The sequence below is a fragment of the Raphanus sativus genome, chromosome 3 (genome assembly GCF_000801105.2).
Source record: "Raphanus sativus cultivar WK10039 chromosome 3, ASM80110v3, whole genome shotgun sequence".
NCBI lineage: Eukaryota > Viridiplantae > Streptophyta > Magnoliopsida > Brassicales > Brassicaceae > Raphanus > Raphanus sativus.
In genome coordinates, this window is record NC_079513.1 from 19,573,642 (window position 1) to 19,594,111 (window position 20,470).

General features: G+C 35.1%; 3 protein-coding genes across 3 annotated transcripts; 2 read left to right on the top strand and 1 right to left on the bottom strand.

The window, feature by feature from the left end:
- The first annotated feature begins 4,340 nt into the window (after positions 1–4,340).
- LOC108845425 (phospholipase A1-Ialpha2, chloroplastic-like) lies at positions 4,341–5,755 on the top strand. Its single transcript, XM_018618638.1, is given in 2 exon segments — positions 4,341–5,328; positions 5,331–5,755. Coding segments are annotated over 2 exon segments (1,413 nt in total).
- Positions 5,756–10,172: 4,417 nt separating this feature from the next.
- LOC108845963 (ras-related protein RABA5d) lies at positions 10,173–11,439 on the top strand. Its single transcript, XM_018619167.2, has 2 exons — positions 10,173–10,626; positions 11,023–11,439. The coding sequence occupies exons 1-2, from the start codon at positions 10,293–10,295 to the stop codon at positions 11,346–11,348; spliced, it is 660 nt and encodes a 219-aa protein (XP_018474669.1). The 5' UTR covers positions 10,173–10,292; the 3' UTR covers positions 11,349–11,439.
- A 387-nt stretch (positions 11,440–11,826) lies between these two features.
- On the bottom strand, positions 11,827–19,255 carry LOC108847714 (importin beta-like SAD2). Its single transcript, XM_018621036.2, has 21 exons — positions 19,015–19,255; positions 18,605–18,837; positions 18,050–18,199; positions 17,539–17,701; positions 16,953–17,137; positions 16,700–16,873; positions 16,253–16,398; positions 16,049–16,172; positions 15,797–15,977; positions 15,359–15,518; positions 15,199–15,240; positions 14,992–15,110; positions 14,705–14,903; positions 14,272–14,403; positions 14,079–14,182; positions 13,538–13,717; positions 13,187–13,326; positions 12,953–13,092; positions 12,711–12,871; positions 12,493–12,619; positions 11,827–12,392 (listed from the first exon to the last, which is right to left on the bottom strand). The coding sequence occupies exons 1-21, from the start codon at positions 19,105–19,107 to the stop codon at positions 12,217–12,219; spliced, it is 3,129 nt and encodes a 1,042-aa protein (XP_018476538.1). The 5' UTR covers positions 19,108–19,255; the 3' UTR covers positions 11,827–12,216.
- Positions 19,256–20,470: the final 1,215 nt, after the last annotated feature.

Below are 20,470 nucleotides of genomic sequence, written 5' to 3' on the forward strand. Positions count from 1 at the left end.
TTGTTGCTTTAGTTATTACATTTTCCTCGCTCATTTTTCCTAACTATTCTAGACATATATGACAAAAACATTTGTGATTTGTTGCTGATTTGTTTTAAGAATACCAGGCAGTGGCGGAGCTAGCAACATGTTTTAAAGGGTCAACTAGAATTTGATTCATGCTTTGAAAGCGCGGGATTTGTTTCATTTTTAGTGATGAAATTATGTATTTATATATAAAATGATCTACTCTATTTACAACTGTAATGATTGTTTATGTTTGAAAAATATTCATATATATGTTAGACATGATATAAAAAGTTATATATTTATACATACAGAAATTAATTTTAAGAGTTTAAAATTTAAAAGTAAAATTTATTGTATAGTAATTTTATGAATTTATTTGTCTATATGCTTGAAACAAATTAAAAACGTTTGAATGAGTTTCAAAACTGGGCTTATCCAGTCATGTACACATTATTATTTCGACCTTAACTGATTTATTGAGATTAATAAAATAAAATAATTTTGGTTTTATTTGATGATTTTGAATTTACAATATTTAGTATACGTAGTGGGTTTTAATTTCGGTGTTTCATTGAGAATATCTGATTGCTATAAAAATCAAGTCAGAGATCCAGCCTAGGATATTTTATTTATCTACCGATAATATTAGATTTCTATGCTTTATGGTATGAATATATTTTTGATAAAAAAATATGAATATATTTTTTCAATACAAATGTAAAGTGGCATCAATACAACTGTAATATAGGAGCTCCTTAAGTAGTCATATTAATAATGACTGCTTGAATGTGATGGTTGTTAAAATTAGTTGGTTGAGTAAAAGTTGGTGGAATTGGCATTTAATTTTCCGAAAAATAAGCAATGGAATATTAGCAACTGCTGCTATATATGATTGGCGAAATAAATGCTGGTCGGATTGGATTTTAATTGATCGAAAATAAGGAATGTCAATGGTCGTATTAAATAGGATCAATTTTTTTTTAAAGGCAGTGGCAGAGGGTTGTAATTATTTGGAAAATGTAGGGGCAAAAATCTATTATGTATTTTGCTTTAGTAATATACTAAGGTCGGGCGGGTATTTATTTTATGTTTTTAGTTTTTTTGTTTATATTAAATGATGAATTTTTAATATCTACACATAAATCCAGATTGAAAATTAACTTTTGCAGTTATAATAAAAATTAAAATTAAAAAGTTAATAAAATATTACTATATAAATATTAATTTTTTAATTAAAATAATATAGAGGTGAATCACATTTTTCCCAATTCTTAAATCTTAGCATCCCAAATAAAATAAATTTATAAATACATAAAATATATAAACATATTTGGAACTATGATTTTTATCAAAATAAATTTTTTCAAGAAAAATAATTTAACGTTGTTGTTGTTTATTTCTAGAACTTGATCCGTGACCGTATAGATATTTGCTTTCATTTTAAATCTTTTATTTGTACTAATGGTATAATATATATATATATATATATATGTAAATTAAAATGTATTACATAATTATCAATAGAACATTTTAAAACATAACAATTTTATTTATTACGTTGAATAATTGTATTTTGTGATTTTGATCGTCTATCATATCACACTGTATCATATAAACAAATCCAATATCTATAACTAATTAAACTTGAAACCACTATATAAATAATATATAGATTAATTATTTTATATTTTATTTATATGTTATGTAAATTGATTATGATGTGTGATTTTTATTTTATTATTTATACTAATAAATATTAAAAAAATATTTAATATGTTAAAACGAAGTATATTGGCAAAATCTATTATTATAAAGGTTTGATTAAGAAGATATATTATTTAAATTAAGAAAATACATTAAATTTAAATCAATTATTTAAATTGAAAAAAGACAAACATACTTAAATAGAGGTTCAATAAAGACAACTAATTAAGGAAAATGTATTTATAAATCAGAAAAGACAACTATAATTAAGGAAAGTTAATTTATTACTTCAGTGACATTCAAATGTAAATAACTTCAAAAACTTAGGGGCATTTTCAAAGTGTACTTCTATTTTAATAATATAGATATTTTCACTACAAAGATATATTTCTATGGGTCAATATTGTATTAATTATCTTTCCATTAATATTTAATTTAACAACTTCATTAATTGTATTATCTTAAATATATATCACATCATTACTTATATTACCGTAATAATAATAATACTATTGAAGGGATCATCGTGGCCTAATGGTAAGTATCGGACTCCTGCATGTATCTAAGTAAGGAGTTCGAACTCTGCCGGAAGAAACTACTTCATGATGAATCTTTTCACCACACGGATATGAGTACATGCTTTAGGACTCATTTGAATAATCGGAAGAGGGTCTATCCGTGGACTGCATCTCTCACTCGGGGGTTAGGTCTCTATCTTTAATAGACTCGGGTTTTAACCCTTTACCTTTTTCAAAAAAAAATAATAGTACTGCAGATTTTTATTTATTAATTAATCAGCATTAAGTTTATACCAATTATAAAAATTAAAATGTAAATTAACCAGGTTTTGCATATGGTTAAAATTTCGATTTAGTATGTTTTACTAAAACTTTTTTAACTTAGTTTCAATCGGTGAAAAACTACATAACCAACACTATAATTCAAAATATAGTTTACATGAACAAAATAATAATTTATATCAAAATAATAAAAATATATTATATTTATTATCACTTATTCACTCCATATAATTATTTTACTAAAAATTAAAATTATTTCTTTTCACTTAATTTGTCCAAACACATAGAAAGAGTTTAAAAGAAATATATATTTATAGAATCAGTAGACATTGACATTCAGATAAGTACGGGTTATCTCTTTCGGTATCATTTATTTTTTGTTTAAAATTAAACTCAACTTTGATATTATAAATTTATGTGCGGGTTTTGAATTGGATCCTTCTCGGTGTGAATGAGTTCGGTTCTGCTGTAACATAAAACATATCAAAATAACCAATATATCTGAAACATGTTTAGATATCTGTACCAAAAATACAATATTACATGATTCAGCCTAAATCTTTTGTATACAATTAATTATATAACAACACATCTAAAATATATAACATTAATCATGAAAACCAAATATCAATGTATGAAAAAGTAAATATTAATATGCGTCCGCGGATCAAGCTCTGGTTTTCTTTTTAAAACCCAAGTATAATTTTCTGTTTATAAACAATTGACATGGTCATCTGGCCTCCCTACCAAAGAGCTGCCTCCGGCGCTCCGCCACTGATATCAGCTGCATCTAAATATACAGAATCAAACTGGAATTTATATTTTGCAATAGCATGAGATCTGTGAAATAAAATTGATAAATCATTTCAATTTTTTTTTTAAAATCAGTAACATACTAAGCTAGTATATTTTTTGATAATCTAGTATCCGACCACTAAGCGTGATCGACTAGCCCATCAGGCTTATGCCCATGCCATTACAGGATTTTTAAGCCTCCACTTAAAGGTCCCTGGTTACGCGAAGTGGTCTGGAGGACGAGAGAAACCCATGTGAATGCTCTCGTGACCAACGCGGATCGAACCCAAGCGGGCACTCCAGCCGGAGTTCCTTTACCACTAGGCCAACACGCGTTGGTTTAAGCTAGAATTGAACAGTTTGCTTTGTCCTGTGTTAAAACCTGGTGAGTTAGGCTTTACTGGTCGGGTTGAATCGTCCTTAGGGTTTAGTCGAGCAACTTAAGTTAGTTCTAGAAACAGACCAAATACAAGCCCCTGGCTCCAGTTAGATACTGACACGACCCAGCCCGGATCACCTATATATAGTTAACCAAAAAGGGTCTTATTACTCAATGGTTTACCAATCCAAACCAAAAGTCAGCTGACTACGATAATTTGGCCAAATTGTCACTCGGACTAATCTGAATTTGGAATCAGTATATTCTCTAGATATATCGTACTAGGTTGGTAACATGGAGTTAACGTATTTTATTATTTTATTTTGCATTCACATACACATGCTATGGTAACGCGTATAAAAGACTGAACTTTTTTTTTGTCAACGTATAAAAGACTGAACTTAGGAAGAACTGCTAGACGAAATTAAAATTCAATAATATAGAATACCTCCGACCACATAAAATAATTCTTAATTGCCAAAACATGATCGTAATTTGAATATTTTAACCTCGATCGTTTTTTTCAGTCAAACACACGCCAAAACATGCGGAACTCTCTCCATGCTTACTATAAGTACGCCTACACATACTTTTTATCTCTTAACACTTCCACCAACTTCTCTCTCTGTATCCTTTACATTTTTTTTCCAACAATGGCGACTAAGTCCTTGTTCCAAAGCCCTAATCTGAAACATGTTCCATTTCTAAGATCAGACCAAACTCTTGTTCTTCCTCATGTTGTCTCTCTCCCCAATTCCAAAAACACCCCCAAAAGACTCGTAGTTTCTTCTTCTTCTTCCTCTTCCTTTTCTTCTGCTGTATTAGCACCACATATTCTTACTTCGCCTGTTGCTTCTCCTCGTGCTCAGGCACCGTTAGCTAGGGTTTGGAGAGAGATACAGGGGTGTAACAACTGGAAAGATCTCATTGAACCTTTAAATCCTCTTCTCCAACAAGAGATCACTCGCTATGGCAACTTAGTTTCAACATGTTACAAAGCCTTCGACCTAAACCCTAATTCAAAACGTTACTTAAACTGCAAGTATGGCAAACAAACCTTACTTCAAGAAACCGGAGTCGACCAACCTGAGGAATACAAGGTCACAAAATACATCTACGCCACGCCTGACATCAACATCAGCATCAGTCCGATCCAAAACGAGGCCAATAGGGGCGCACGTTGGGTAGGTTACGTCGCCGTTTCATCTGATGAATCAGTAAAACGTTTAGGGAGGAGAGACATTGTGGTGACGTTTCGTGGAACGGTAACTAATCCCGAGTGGGTCACGAACTTCATGAGCTCTTTGGCTCCGGCTAGGTTCGATCCTCATAACACACGTCCTGACGTGAAGGTGGAGTCAGGGTTCTTGAGTTTATACACATCTGATGAGAGTGAGAGCAAGTTCGGACTAGAGAGCTGCAGACAGCAGCTTCTGTCCGAAATTTCTAGACTGGTGAGTAAGTACAAAGGAGAAGATATGAGTATAACACTCGCTGGACATAGCATGGGAAGCTCGTTGGCTCATCTTGTTGCTTACGACATTGCGGAGCTTGGTCTGAACCGGAGGATGGGCGAGAGAGATGTTCCGATAACCGTCTTCTCTTTTGCAGGTCCTAGGGTTGGTAACTTGGGGTTCAAGAAACGTGCGAGGAGCTAGGAGTTAAGGTTTTGAGAATCACTAACGTTAACGATCCGATCACTAAACTTCCCGGCGTTTTATTCAATGAGAATTTTAGGGTTTTAGGTGGTTTTTATGAGCTTCCGTGGAGTTGTTCATGTTATGCTCATGTTGGGGTCGAACTCACTCTAGATTTCTTTGATGTTCAAAACATTTCTTGCGTTCACGATCTTGGGACGTATATCGATCTTCTTAACCGGAAGATAATAAACTCGAGATCAGCCGATTCTAATAAAGACAAGGTTAATGACAATTTTTCTATGGAGTTTCTGAAGAGAAAGGGTGAGAATATGATGTTCCCGAAGGGACAACGAATGTTGCATTGGACCAACGTCGTGGATCTTCTTTCTTCTGTCTCAGATCATATGTTGTATTGTAATATTTTCTAGCCCTAGAGTTATCCTTATCCAAGCTAGGTTTAGGATCTTTTTTAGATGGTACAAATACTTCTAAGTTTATATATAATGTTTAAATCGCGGGTAGTCATAACAATTAAGAAACTGGAGATGTTATATTTTTATTTTTATGTGTTTACATTTTTTATATGTATATGGTTAAATTATATGTATACCTTCAAAACATTATAAACTGATTTAGTTACCAGTCATATTTTCAAAGTTGCTACCGAAATAAAACATTATATGTTTGACATATGCATTCCAGTGTATATATAAAAAGACATACGATAATAAATTACAAAAAGTAAACAAATTGTTCACGCACTACAAATTCAGAATCTTTTTAATTTACTTGTTGACTATTTAAGTTTATATTTACTAGTTGAAAGGTTTATATTTAAAACTAGAAAACAGTTTAGCGAGTACATTTTTAGTTATTGGAAATTGCAACGTAGGTATATCCTTTTTACTTTTATGTTGCATTGCATGGCACATTGACTAACAAGGCGACATTAAAAACAAGGATTGACTAATCAAAAATTCTCCCTAGTTGGAATTTTGTTGTTGTAATTTGTGAATATGTTTTATTTGTGTCGTTTATTTCACTTTATCGTCCTATTTATTAAATTATACTCCCTCCGTTTCAATTTATTTGTCGTGACTTCGGCACACAGATTAATAAAATATTTAATTTTGTATATTTACTAGATAAAAATATCATTACCAATACACCTAATTAGATTTCAACCAATAGAAAAATAGATTAGATTAGATTAAAAAGTCAATAAATTTTGCATTGAAATCATAAAACGACACTTATTTTGAAACAAAAATTTTGCTCCAAAACGACATATAATTTGAAACAGAGGGAATAAATGTTTCATGCAAATTAATTAGAATTGACTAACTAAACATTCTATCTAGTTGAAACTTTGACCAATGTATTTTTTTCCTGATAAGAAACTTTGACCAGCATTAGGGAGCATTCTCCTTCAATTTTACATATAGGCTATTTATTCTTTTTACATGTTGTGTTTATATGATTCAAAGTACATGATTTCTAAAAGTAAAAAGATGCGTAGAAATATTCTCGTTACATACTTTGTTATAGAACTAAGAACCACCTTTTTGATTAAAAACTAAGAAACATTTTTTTTGATTTAAAAACAAAGAAACACTTGCGGGATAGTTTCCGACAGAAGTCATCGACTCATCGTCAAAGTGGAAAAGTTATACTAGTATACAATGTACTGCATGGTACAATTTTTTTGTGTGTTATGGTTTATAAAAAAAGAATTTAAGGGCATAATTACAATATTTACTGAATGGTTGAGAAAAGTGCATAATAATGTTAATATTTAATGGTTAAGAAAAAAATTATTATGTCTTCACCGAGTTCCTGCATGGTTAGTCTGCAGCCTGCAGGGTACGAATTTATCAAACACACCATGTTGGAGAGAAAATATGGGGTATCCTCTATGAGACTATGACATATAAACTCATCATGAACTTCTCCATTTCTAATATTGAAGTTAAGAAATGGGACATATAGATGATCTATATGGGAAAGTGGGTTGAAGTTAAGAAATGGGAACATATAGATCATAGGAAAGTGGGTTGACAACGTATGTCCGCAGTTCATATGTCCTATAGTTTAGAATTTGATCAAAAAGTGAATTAATGTTCCCTAAAGCATACGATGAGTTTATACTTTATACTATCAAAAGAGTGCGGTTGATGAATTTAGACCAACCGGCCTCCTGAGCTGTTTTAAAATTACTATAACGTCTGGACATTCGCTTTTCTGTTCAGTTCAGTTCCGATTTGATTATTTCTTTTTTCAAATTTTTATGGTTTAGATATATAAACCTTTTCAGGTTTCTGTGAAATTTGGTTGGTTTGATCCTGGCAAAAGTATGAGAACCACGTAATATCTAGAAAAATTAGGTGTCGTTGGAGTTCAGTTTTGTTGTACCAACTCGAGAACTTATAATAGTTTTTTAATCCGAATATTAGATTTATTTAACCGACTAATCCTCAGCTATTTCACTACTTAAAAAAACTTAAAAATAGTTTCATGTAAGTAGAAATATTGAATAATCCAGACTAAAATATCGTGTAGTTTGGACATTTTATATAATTCAAGAAAAATATTTAAGTAAGTCAGTTTTTCTAGGTAATTTAATTGTTATGTACATATTACATAGTTTTTTATCAAATACAAAATAGATATCTAAAATATGAAATTCTAGTTTGTAAATTTTTCTTTAAGATAAATATAGTTATCTTAAAACCAAATATGAATTTATTTAGGTATTTGGATATCCATTTGACTTTGGGAGAATTTGCGAGATAGCTAAGTTTGGGTTGGTAATTAAGTGGATGAACATGATGTTGATATTATTAAGGATTTAACAATTGGGCCTCAATTCATTTGGTTGTACCCCTTAATCAAACAGGTCTTCGGTCGTTATTGATAAATGGAGGTGATGTGGAAGGGAAGAAATGGAGGCCACGTTGATGGAAAAAAGACGTCCACGTCCCACATGTAAAATAAAGTCCATATTAACCGCACATATAGTATACTAGATAAACGAGATAGCATAAAGACATCACACTCTAATTCGACTTGTATGAGTAAATACAAATTCTGAAAATCTAAAAGGTCTTTTAATAGAGAAAAAATAGGTTCATTGTAAGCATGGTAACTTTTCAATACCATATGAAATAGTAGAAACTATTTCCTAACTAGTAAATGATAACTCTAATGCTAAAATTTTAACACTTCATCTGAAACATATACCATGTCATAACAGTATAGAATGTGAGAACATTATACCCTAATTTGGGAAAAGTGAACCCAAACCATTTGATCAACAGTATTACAACTACATAAACAGTTGTTGAGATAGTATACTATAATATCGTACTATTCCACATGAAAAGATTTAGACAGTACAATTGACTCACTTATTGTACTATCCCACATATGGTTCATTAATATACAACATAATTGGTTGTAGGGTATGTCCATATGAAAGCGTCAATTACTAAGGGTTAAGAGTAGAAAAGTTCGATATCAATCCATCATCTAACTTAGTCCTGACGATGTCAATCCATCGGAAGTGGAAGTAGCTGTTCACCCGCTTACGCCCGTAAGGCTCATTCCAGACTCGAACATTATACTAGGAAGGCCTAAATCCTCCATGATTTATCTGTAAAAGCATCAACATTTGCAATTATTAGACATGGTTTAGTATAGTTAAAACAGTGAGTAGTATATGACATAGTACAAACATTGTCGAACCAAATAGTATATTATAAGAACGTACATGGAATCTGATATAATTGTACTATTTGTTGGCAGAGATATTTCACGTAAAATAGAATGTACATATTAAGAAATAATTTTCTATTTCACTGAAAAAACTTTCCCATAAACAAGTTTACAACATTCGATGAAATTGATGGATGAGGACAAAACTGAAAAAATAAACGTGTTTGAAGACGTATATATAAACTACCATTCGTTCGTCTTCGACCATTACCCATCCTCAACTTCATACTATATTTCCGCCATTATCGGAGGGAATTTAGGTAAAACGTAATTAAGTAATTAAATTCCGGTGAGTTAACTACTAGAGTGAAGTTAAATCTTGAAACAATATGCCTCGGAGATTTATCACACGAAAAACCTAGATAATCGAAGAAAGAGAAAAGAACTTACGTTTGTAAAAGACAGCGGCCGTCGCCGATGGCGCAGACAAGAAAAAGATGAAAGACCACAATCGAAGAACCCCCAACAATTTCTTTGCTCTTTCCTTCGATTTTGATAACAGTTGTTGTTAATGTCGAAGACAGTCACCGAAATCAAGAAGTAATGTGAAGAAGAAGACACTGTGCAAGATACCCGAGAAAAGGAGGAAGGTAAAGTAATTAAAAGTGATGGGTGAAAATCGAATGGCCACGACATAATGATGAACAGTTATGGTAATTAAAATTAATTTAAAATGTTGACGGTTTCCCGGTCATTTTTCAAGGACAAAATGGCTATTATTTATAATGTCGATGCTGTGTATTTGTGAGGTAGGTTATTTAGCTATTCAGTAATTAACTTTTGTTTGGTTGATGTACAATGCAATTTCCCTTTGACTTTTATATTTGGGTGTGTTCTTTTTAAAATGGTTTTGTCAGGTTTTGGTTTACTTTTTTTTTAGAAACATGCCCCATATTACTGATAATGGGCCTTTTGATAAACAGAAAATATATATGTTGGCCCATTCTCTCTCAGAATAATTTAATTCCACCGAATTTCACGGATCATAATTCTAAAAACATAAAAAATACTAATAATATTTTTTAAAAAATTCAAAAATTGATAAATCATCATAAATGAATCACTTCATGCGCAGTATGTCCTGTCTTGTGCATTTCCTTGCCACTTGCCAGCTCCGCGCCTCTCTCTCTCTAAACCACTCGCATCTTTCTCTCTCTAGAAACAAGAAGAAGAGGAAGAGCAAAACAAAAGATGTCGTCCGATGAAGAAGGAGGAGAGGAGTACCTCTTCAAGATTGTGATAATCGGCGACTCAGCCGTCGGTAAATCGAACCTACTCTCCCGCTACGCTCGTAACGAGTTCAACGCTCATTCCAAAGCCACGATCGGCGTCGAGTTCCAGACGCAGAACATGGAGATCGAAGGCAAAGATGTCAAAGCTCAGATTTGGGACACTGCTGGTCAAGAACGCTTCCGTGCCGTCACCTCCGCGTACTACCGCGGCGCAGTCGGTGCGCTAGTCGTCTACGACATAAGTCGTCGCTCAACCTTTGAGAGCGTCGCACGTTGGCTTGATGAGCTCAAGAGTAAGTTGAAAAATGCAACTGATGTTGAATATTATTGCAGTTAGGTCCTATAGTTTGACTAATATTACAAAATGTTTTAGTTGGTTGATTAGCTGTTTGGTTTAGATTCTTAACATTGTAGGAAGGACTATTAGATAGATCTCAAGGTTTGGTGGATGTATGGTGTGCAAGTCGACAAACAAACTCCTAACTAACTCTTAGATGATAAAAGATTAGTTTGTGTTCATTCTTGTTTTCACTTTCTATTAAGATTAGTCTTAGTTGGTAACCATAAACTCTCTATTTTAGAAAAAAAAAAAATCTCTAATGCTATTACATTTACCCTGAGTTTGTGTGTAAAATTCCATATGAATGTTGGTTTGGTAAAACTTTGCTGATTTTTTTTGTTTTTGGCAGCACATTCAGATACAACGGTGGCGAGGATGCTGGTGGGGAACAAGTGCGACCTAGATAACATGAGAACGGTTAGCGTCGAAGAAGGCAAAGCCCTAGCGGAAACCCAAGGAATGTTCTTTATGGAAACATCGGCTCTCGATTCAACAAACGTTAAAACAGCTTTTGAAATGGTGATCCGCGACATCTACGCCAATGTTAGCAGGAAACAACTCAACTCCGATACGCATAAAACCGAACTGAAGTGGAACAGCCGAGTAAGTCTCGTTAAGGACGACAATAAGGGATCTACGCAAGGGTTCGGTTTCTCTTGCTGTTCTTCCTCTTGACCTCCCTCATATCTTGGTTTCTAAATTATTTTTTCTTTTGCTTCATTTGTTACATTCAACACACAAAGTTTCATAAGATTTACTTTTGTTTTGTTTCTCCTATAGAAAAATAAAAGCAAAAGATCATACAGATTTAAATCTGTAATTTTCAAAACCAACTGATGAGGAAGATGTTTTTTGACATTTCAAGCAGATTAGTATTTTGACATCTCAATAAAGCAAGCTAACCTTGGTCTTGATTTACGGCGGTTAGTTATCTTAGCTGGAGGATTACAATGTTGCTTGAACATCAAGTTAACAACTCCACAGTGCAGAAACTGTAACAGGCTAAAATCACGTTTTTGGTTAAATCTAGATTTTTTTTTTATATTGTTATTTAAGAGATTTAAGACAATTTATCAACTTTAATTCATTGAGTAATGAGTAATAAATAATGTAAACGAAATTTTATGCTGGGATTTCAAATACATTACTACAGTAAAGGAAATTTTGTATGATATAACTTTTTCACTTTATGAAAGAATGGTCGTACAACCTGATGAGTGACCTTTGCTGATCTCTATGTGAGATCCCAAAAATAAACCAATGGAACTTTCCTGACAAAACTAACACATCCCAAAAAGACAAGACGCAATGTGTGCAGTAGTGAGCAACGTAGTCTGAAGAGTACATAAAATCTCCCCCACCCAAAAAAAAAATATCTCTCCCTTATGAGTATACCCAATCCAGAAGTGACGCAAACACAACACCAGAACCATGCAAGACGAAGGAGACTTCAGACCATCATCTCGGTCAATCAATCTCACCAAAACATTCAAATCTTCTGACCGCAACCACACGGGAATCTTATCTGACACTATTACTTTGATCATATAGCAGGAACAGGAGTAACAGCAACTTCTGCTGCCTTCTTTTGCTTCTCCTTCTCGATTTCCACTCTTCTCACCTCTGCGTGTTGTGCTATTCCGTTTGCAATCGCCTGATAAGTGAAGTCCAGTGACTGGTTAAGGTTCTGAAACCTCTGCGCGTCTGATGCCTGCATAACTGTTTAAAGGACAAGGATGCGAATAAGCAAGGTGTTCACTGGTCTCTATAGTATCGTGTGCCCCGAGAATGGTGATCAGAAGATTTTATATAGCGGTACCTCTGATAGCGTCGACAAAGAATACAAAGGCATCCACCTCATCGATGGGTGACTGGAACACATCGTCATCGCTAAAGTCATCATAAGAATCATCGTCATCTTCATCAACATATCTGAAGGACTTGGCCTGGAAAACGAACAAGCGAATTGGCAAAGAGTCAGTTCCAGAAAAAGTAGAGCATATTTGGCAGAGGAAGTGATACAAGCACTTGACAAACCTGTGCAGCTAACTTCTGCAGTTTCATGCTTTCTGCTTCATCTCCATCCTCTGTATCATCCATGCCCATCTCCCCATCAGACCCATCATCATCCTCGTCCTCATCAGTCTCGAGTCCATTCATCTCATCCTCGTAATCTATTTCTGTCACCTTTGCTGCTTCTGAGAGAGATATCGGAAAGGGAATAATTGTAAACGTTACCACGCCAAGTAGAGAGAAAAAGGATCATGTGCATAACATACCAGCTAGCTGATTCTTATATGCAACTAGAAGATCAAGTGTTGCCCTGAAAACACGTTGCAGAGCTTCGTCGGGGAATTGACCACCAGGGAGAGCAAGTAACGAAGTCAAACCCAAGCAGCAAACCTTTTTATCATGTTCCCTTGTAAAAAAAGGAGCAACCGCCTTATCAGTTGACCGTTACACTTAAAGCTACCACGAACAAGATAGGACCTAATGAATAGCATCAAATATACCTTTTGAAATTTACTGGCAGGCCACTCTTTTTCTTTTGTTGCAACATCTGGAACCAAATATCAAACACTGTTGAAGCAAGCCCTGTGTTATGCAACACACCAAGCGTCAAACCTGGATTGTAGTAAAGCATATTTGCCACCTGCCAATACACATCATGATTTTTTTTTTGAGGACTTGTGATCAACAAAGAAAAAAATTTAGCTGTAGCAGATATATGGTGGTTCTCTTGCAAAGAAGGTTCAATTAATCATTGTAAACATCAACACAGCAATGGAATAAATTCATGCAAGCCCGCCTGATTCATATAAAACAATGATGGAAATTTGGAATCACAGCCACACAGTTCTTACCACTTGTATAAGAAGAGATTTTAAGTATGAAGTCTCTGCTCGTTGTAACCGATCAATAGTGAGTCGTAGATATGGTTCAACCCACTGATCCACCTGCCCTTTGCAATTCTGGAAAACAACTTCAATAAGCTTTGGAGCTGCTTCAATTTCACTGTCTTCTATGTTTCTGTCGGTCATAAGCTGTAGAAACAGAAACGCGAGATATAAATTAGCTATGAAGGTAACAAATGGTATTGTATGTAAGTGATGAGTGATTTGCTGGGGTATAAAAACTTGGAAAACGTTTATACATGTACAACATCTTCACTCAACGGCAGCAAGAATTGTTATATTTAATGCTAAATGAATATGTTTTTACTGTTACCCAATACACTCGCGGCCAATAATACTGTGCCAGAAGGCATGGGTAACTCGTATTATGTTATACTAATGGAAGATTTTATCCTTCATGACACGTACGAAAATTTATACCCTTACAGATCAGAATATAACAAGTACAGACCACATACATGAACTCTTAACTATTGGAAGATATACTTACAGTTGAAAGAACATTATATAGGCTTTGCTGGTAGTCGGGCTCCTTGCAAGTGAGGAAACGAGCAGTTCCCCTTGATATAAAATTGTCCATCGGAGCCAAAATATCTACATTTTCAAAAAAATAACTTAGTGAATGGAAGTTCCGCAGTGTCAGAGTGAACTATACAGAAAAACAGGTACGAGAGAAGCCATACTTGGAAAGTAATCAATTGCCCAATCGTTCAACGCTTCCACGATCAATGGCCAGAGACCCCATATGCCCAAGGAAATGTTAGGTGAATAAAAGGTCATATATGATGCAATCTCCAAAACTTCTTCAAATACATCTGCCAAAGAAAATAGGATGAGAATTTAAATGCTTTAGTTTCTATTTGAAAAAAAAAAAATTGATCATGAGTTCTAGTGCTGCTACACGACAAAAGGCTTACAAAAAAAAAAAGACAACGGCTATATGTCCTATCTGAAAATGCATACTATTACTGAAGGAATTTAATCAAAATGGCGAACAATTCAGTTCAAAAGTCCATCATCTATACACAACATAACTTAAATATGCTTGTAGTCCACAAACTAAGGACTAGAGGTAAATGAGAAAAACTCTAGAAGTATTTTAATACATCAGTTTACCTTGGCCATCACTGGTCAACATTTTCTGCAGTATTGGAAGTATCGTTGGTTCTATTTCAACAAACAGCTGAGGAAGACTGCTGACAGATTCAAGGATTGTACTTATGGCACGCAAACAACCAACTGCAGCTAAAGCTCCCATATCATCCGAATCATCACTGGCTTCTGACGTGTTTAAGCACCTCCAAAATGCAGCCGCCTGAGTAAAAAGAGAGGCAGGAATAAATATATCTCAAAGTTCAAATTATTCAAAACAACTATACACATGAGCGAGCTCATTTTCTTACCAGATTTTGGCATAATCCAAAAGCATACGGAGCCATCTCCTCACCGAACTTATCGACAATGGTCTCCAAAGTAAAAACAAGGTCTTCGTTCTCTACCTCATTCATGAGTTTGAAAAATTCTGATAGGAACAATATTACCATTAAGTTAAAGTATTAGTTTACTCCGACGATACAGACCATCTGGTTTTTATGAAAAGGTTTACCTACCATCAAGTAATTGAGGGAGGATTGGACGTATCTCATTCAAATCTGCAAGTTTGACCAGAGTTATAATCAGCCACATACAGACATTCAAAAAGACAATGCACACGGGTAAACAAATGCAAACAGAATCACACATATAAATGCATAGGAGAGAAGCACATACCCTCGCACGCCTCAACAAATGAACGTAATGCAAAAACTGAATCAACACGGACAGGAAGATCAGGATCGCGCATTCCCGCGACAACACTATGTAGTGCTTTACGAAAGTTGTTCTGATCTGAGAAGTTGATATAGGCATATTGCCCGGCTACCCATGCGGCCTACGTCCAAAAGAAACATCAAGGGGCTACCAAAGAATATACTATCTAATACTGGACATGAAATAGGAAGTTTATCCTAAAATATCCACAACTTTGTAGCACTCGCCCAAGTATAGCAATCATTTATCATTTCTTTTTATTTCTCCTCTCGTTCAACAATTCTTTGAAGAAATGATACACAGAAAGTTTTTAAATAAATTGAGAAGTATTCCTACTATGGCAACCATGGATTGCTGAGGCATCCATGACAAGGTTTAAGAAGCCAAAACAGTAAATACCTTCGCTCTAAGATGTCCAGCTGGACTATTGAATTCCGGAAAAATATGTTGCACTAACATATGCTCCAGCTCAGATTTATAGGGATCGGTTTGCTTCAGTTTATCATAAAGTGCTCCAACAGCAAGCATCGCGCCATCTTTTCGACGATAAGGCTTATGTTCAGCAGGAGCTTCGTCATAACTATAAAAAGTGGGAAAACAAGTTCACAACAGGAAGAAGAAGACCGAAGCAGAAGAGCTCAAATGGAATACCTCCTGAAGATCCCTACAACAAACTGAACAAATTTCGGAAGGTTCTCTTTCCCACGTTTTTGGACCAATTCATTTACAAAATCCATAGACGCTGTTCTCGGACTGTACAAGTCTTCAATAATATCTGCAATGCAGCACAGAAAATATCATTCAATCTAATATCTTTGAAACTTCTCAGGAAGTCACACTATTTTTAATACTTACTGTAACCTTTCCTCACATATTCATGTGGGTCTTCCTCCCAAAGTTTTTGATCAGAGTCATTAAAGCACATTAGAGGGAAAACAATCTCATAGAGCAGAACATCCAGCCGAGGCAGCAGCAAATTGTACATGCTTTTCATCGAAATGCTGCAGAAACAATGAATTAGTGTCGAAGGATAAAGAACTCCCTTCAACAAGAAATAATACCACATGCCAAAATACAGGGAGAAATGGCAAAATACACTGAACACATGATAAGGTCGAATAGTGTGAAATTACTAATAAAACAAACAGATAACCATCTAAAAGTTTCTAATTAAAATCAGCAAGTATAAATACGTTGACCAAAAACCAAATCTATAATGCCAGGGAAATGAGAATTTAAGTCAGCCAGGTGGGCATACTGAATGCATACAAGTATGCCACTGAAACTAAAAGTAACACAAACCTGTTGCTTATGTACTTAAGGAGAAGATTGATAATTCTATCAGGAAGATAGCCTCCAACACGAATTGTATTCAGAAGATTTAGGTAGCCTTCCAGAATTCTGCCTGCATAACTCTTTTGAAACATTTGGGCAAAAGGTTTGCATTCGGGAGTTTGAAGTTTCGGGTCTCCAAACCTGTCACAACAAATGTTCACAAAATTTCAGTGGACCTTCCAAGAGTATTCTTTTCAACATACAGGCTTCAGAGACTTACCGACTGTAGAGCCTGTTTAAAATCTGCACTGTCCACTTCTTGACCTTCCACCAGCCCCAAGATTTTCTAAGTTCCGGATCCATAGGCTGGCCTTCAACTGGAACAGGACGCTCCGAAACACTCAAGAACAGAACCATCCATGCATTGAACAAGTTTATATCATATAATCGCTTTGGGAGATCCAGCTGCCACAGAAAATAAAACAAAATGAATCATGTGGCGAACCTTTGGAAAGTACTAAAAATGAAGATCAGGATATCATAAATCATCATGGAAATAAAACAAGAACAGTGATAGCTTTAGGAAGCCTATGATGCCAATATTTTGTTAATTTATTGGGGTTTCGCTAAACCAGAGGAGTTCAACAAGTAAAGTTGCCAATTGCTAATATGATAAAGACACCATGCAATGCATGTGATAATCTCAAATACTAGAAAACAGAGACAGGGATAACAAGTGGAGTTATAACCACTTATCTAGGAGTTCTTGTCACACATTTTACCCTTTGATAAATAAATACTACACAAAACAATATGCAAAATTCCACAGAGAGAAGCACAATTAACTGATTCTACTAGCGACTTACATATATGGATGACCAAAATATTTTGCATATCAGCTTCATGAGCTCTGCTATCTCAAGTGATGGATTTTCTATCTGTATAAGCCCATTAAAAATATTCAAAAGTAGAGGAAACGTCTCCTCCACAATGCGGGTAACAGGTGTTCTCTCTTCGTCTGACTTGAACCTAAAACCAAAATAATGAAACAAAATCAAGGGGATGTGCTACTTATGCATAAACAATGTAATACACACCTTGCGTTCCTATAGCTGGAACTCATATAAACTTCATAAGACATTATGAATAGTGTTTGAAAGAGCCACGTACAGCATTGTATTGTATTCTACACTTTTTAACACTTAACACTCATTTGCCAATACAATTATATCTTCCCTTTAACTCTCTAATCAGGAGTGGCTACCACCTAAAGATTTTACTCGGTGTGCTACACTGAAATACCTAAATTTTAACAAAAAAATCTTTGAATCATACACACGGGAACGAGAATACGGAATGGAAAGTGATGTAACTTACTCATATTTTCTCGAGAGTATCCGTAGCACAAACAGAGCTCCATAAATTTGTTGATTCTGCAAGTTGTAGTTCACCCAATCGAGAAGACGCGGCCATTGTTCTGGGTAGTCAGCATATATAATAGTCTTGAGGCACTCTCCAAGTTGTGATCTGGATTATGAAATAAATTGGGAAAATGAGGACAATTATAATTGCCGTTAAGAAAGAAAAAAGACAAAAACAAAAAATCGGGTTGTTAATCAAGGCTTAAGAAAAAATGCCAACTTCTTAAGATATCATCCAACATCCACACATGTAGCGACTAGGGACAATGCAAATACACATATACAATGCATGATACACATATGAGTCTGCTGCAGGTTAAAGTAAAACAAAAAGTGAGGTCAACCAGCTTGAAGACACTATCTATCAGACAAGTTATGTCATCTTTTCAAAAAATCACACAGACGTCAGAGACACAAATTACCAGAAACCACAAATAAACGAGCCAATTAAAAAAATAATAAGCCGGATGACTAGAATGATAAGAGTCCCAGAGCTAAGTAGCAAATTTACCTGAGTAAAGTTGGAACTTGAGTGACATAGACGAGTATGTTATCCCTCACCAATTCTTTGTCGCTTTGCAATATCCTCTGCTGCTGCTCTCCCGCACCCGAGCCTTCAGGTGACCAGTGCTTAGCAATGAAGTTCTTGAACTGAATACTAGCGATTTGACGCACTGCCATGTCACAGTTCCCATCCACAGCTATCTGGAGCAATCTCACCAAGTGCTGTGGCGTGTGCTGCAACTGAAACACAGAGAACACAGCCAGAAACAATCCGGCATCAGGTACTCAAAAAATTGAACTCAAAGTCTATTAAAAATAGTAAGTCATATAACACCGTATCGATCTGTGAACAGTCTTATGCCTACATCGAGAACTAGCAACCTTTGTGTATACAGCTTACGAGAATTCAAGAGAGACCTGATTGAGTTGCTGCTCAGAAGCTTTGCGTTCATCTGGATTGGGGCTGAGAGCGGCGGCTCGGAGGATCAAAGCGAGACTAGGCAGATCCATCCTCGAAAGAGTATACTAGGAAGGGATGATCAGAGGAAGTGGTGGATTCGATTTTGAATTTCTCCGTTCAAACAACTAGTAGGAGAGCTCGTAGGAAGAAGATGATGATAGTTGGCGAGCTGGAGGAGTCGAATCATATAATAGATCGTTTTTTTAATCGAATCATCCCTAGGGTTGTTTAACTAAGGTGCTGTTCGTTTGCTCACCCAGGTGATCCATCTGGATGAAGATGCAAGTTGATGTTCGTTTTGTACATTAAAATGCTACATCCAGATGGATCACCCAACTGCATTTATGAAAACTCATCTCAAATTCTCATCTAAATGAGGGTGAGTCTTCACGGAGCATCTGGGTGAAGGTGAGTCTTCACCAAAAATTTGATAATTTTTTTGTCAAAACAAAAAAATTCTCGCCAAACCCAAAAATGCAATTTCCCGTCAAAATTGGAAAACACAATTTCTCGTCAAAATCGGAAAAAAATAATTTTGCCAAAACCGGAAAACATAATTTCCCGTCAAAATCGTTCGTCAAAATCAGAAAAAGGCAATTTCCCGCCAAAACCGGAAAACACAATTTCTCGCCAAAATCGAAAACACACACTTTCAAGCCAAAACCGAGAAATCACAATTTCCCGCCAAAACTGGAAAATATAATTTCCCGCCAAAACCGAGAAACCACAATTTCCCGCCAAAACCGGAAAACATAATTTTCCGCCAAAATCGGAAAACGTCATTTTCCGTCAAAACCGGAAAACACACAATTTCCCGCCAAAACCGGAAAAACGTAATTTCCCGCCAAAACCGAAAAACGAAATTTCTCGTGAAAACCGGAAAACGCATTTTCTGGCCAAAATCGGGAAAACGCAATATCCAGCCAAAACCGGAAAACGTAATTTCTTGACAAAACTGGAAAAATACACTTTCCCACCAATACCGAGAAAATGCAATTTCTCGCCGAAAAACGCAATTTCCCGGCAAAACTAAAAACGCAATTTCCCGTCAAAACTGGAAAACACACAATTTTTCGTCAAAACCGGAAATAAACAATTTCCCGCCAAAACCGTAAAAACGTAATTTCCCGCCAAAACCGAAAAATGAAATTTCTCGTAAAAACCGGAAAAACGCAATTTCTGGCCAAAGCCGAGAAAACGCAATGTCCCGCCAAGACCGGTAAAACGCAATTTTTCACCAAAACTGGAAAACACACTTTTCTCCAAAACCGAAAAAACGTAATTTCTCGCCGAAAAACGTAATTTTCCGGCAAACCGAAAATGCAATTTTCCGTCAAAACTCAAAAAACACAATTTCTCGTCAAAACCGGGAAAATACAATTTCCCGCCAAAAATTTAGAAACAAATCTATTT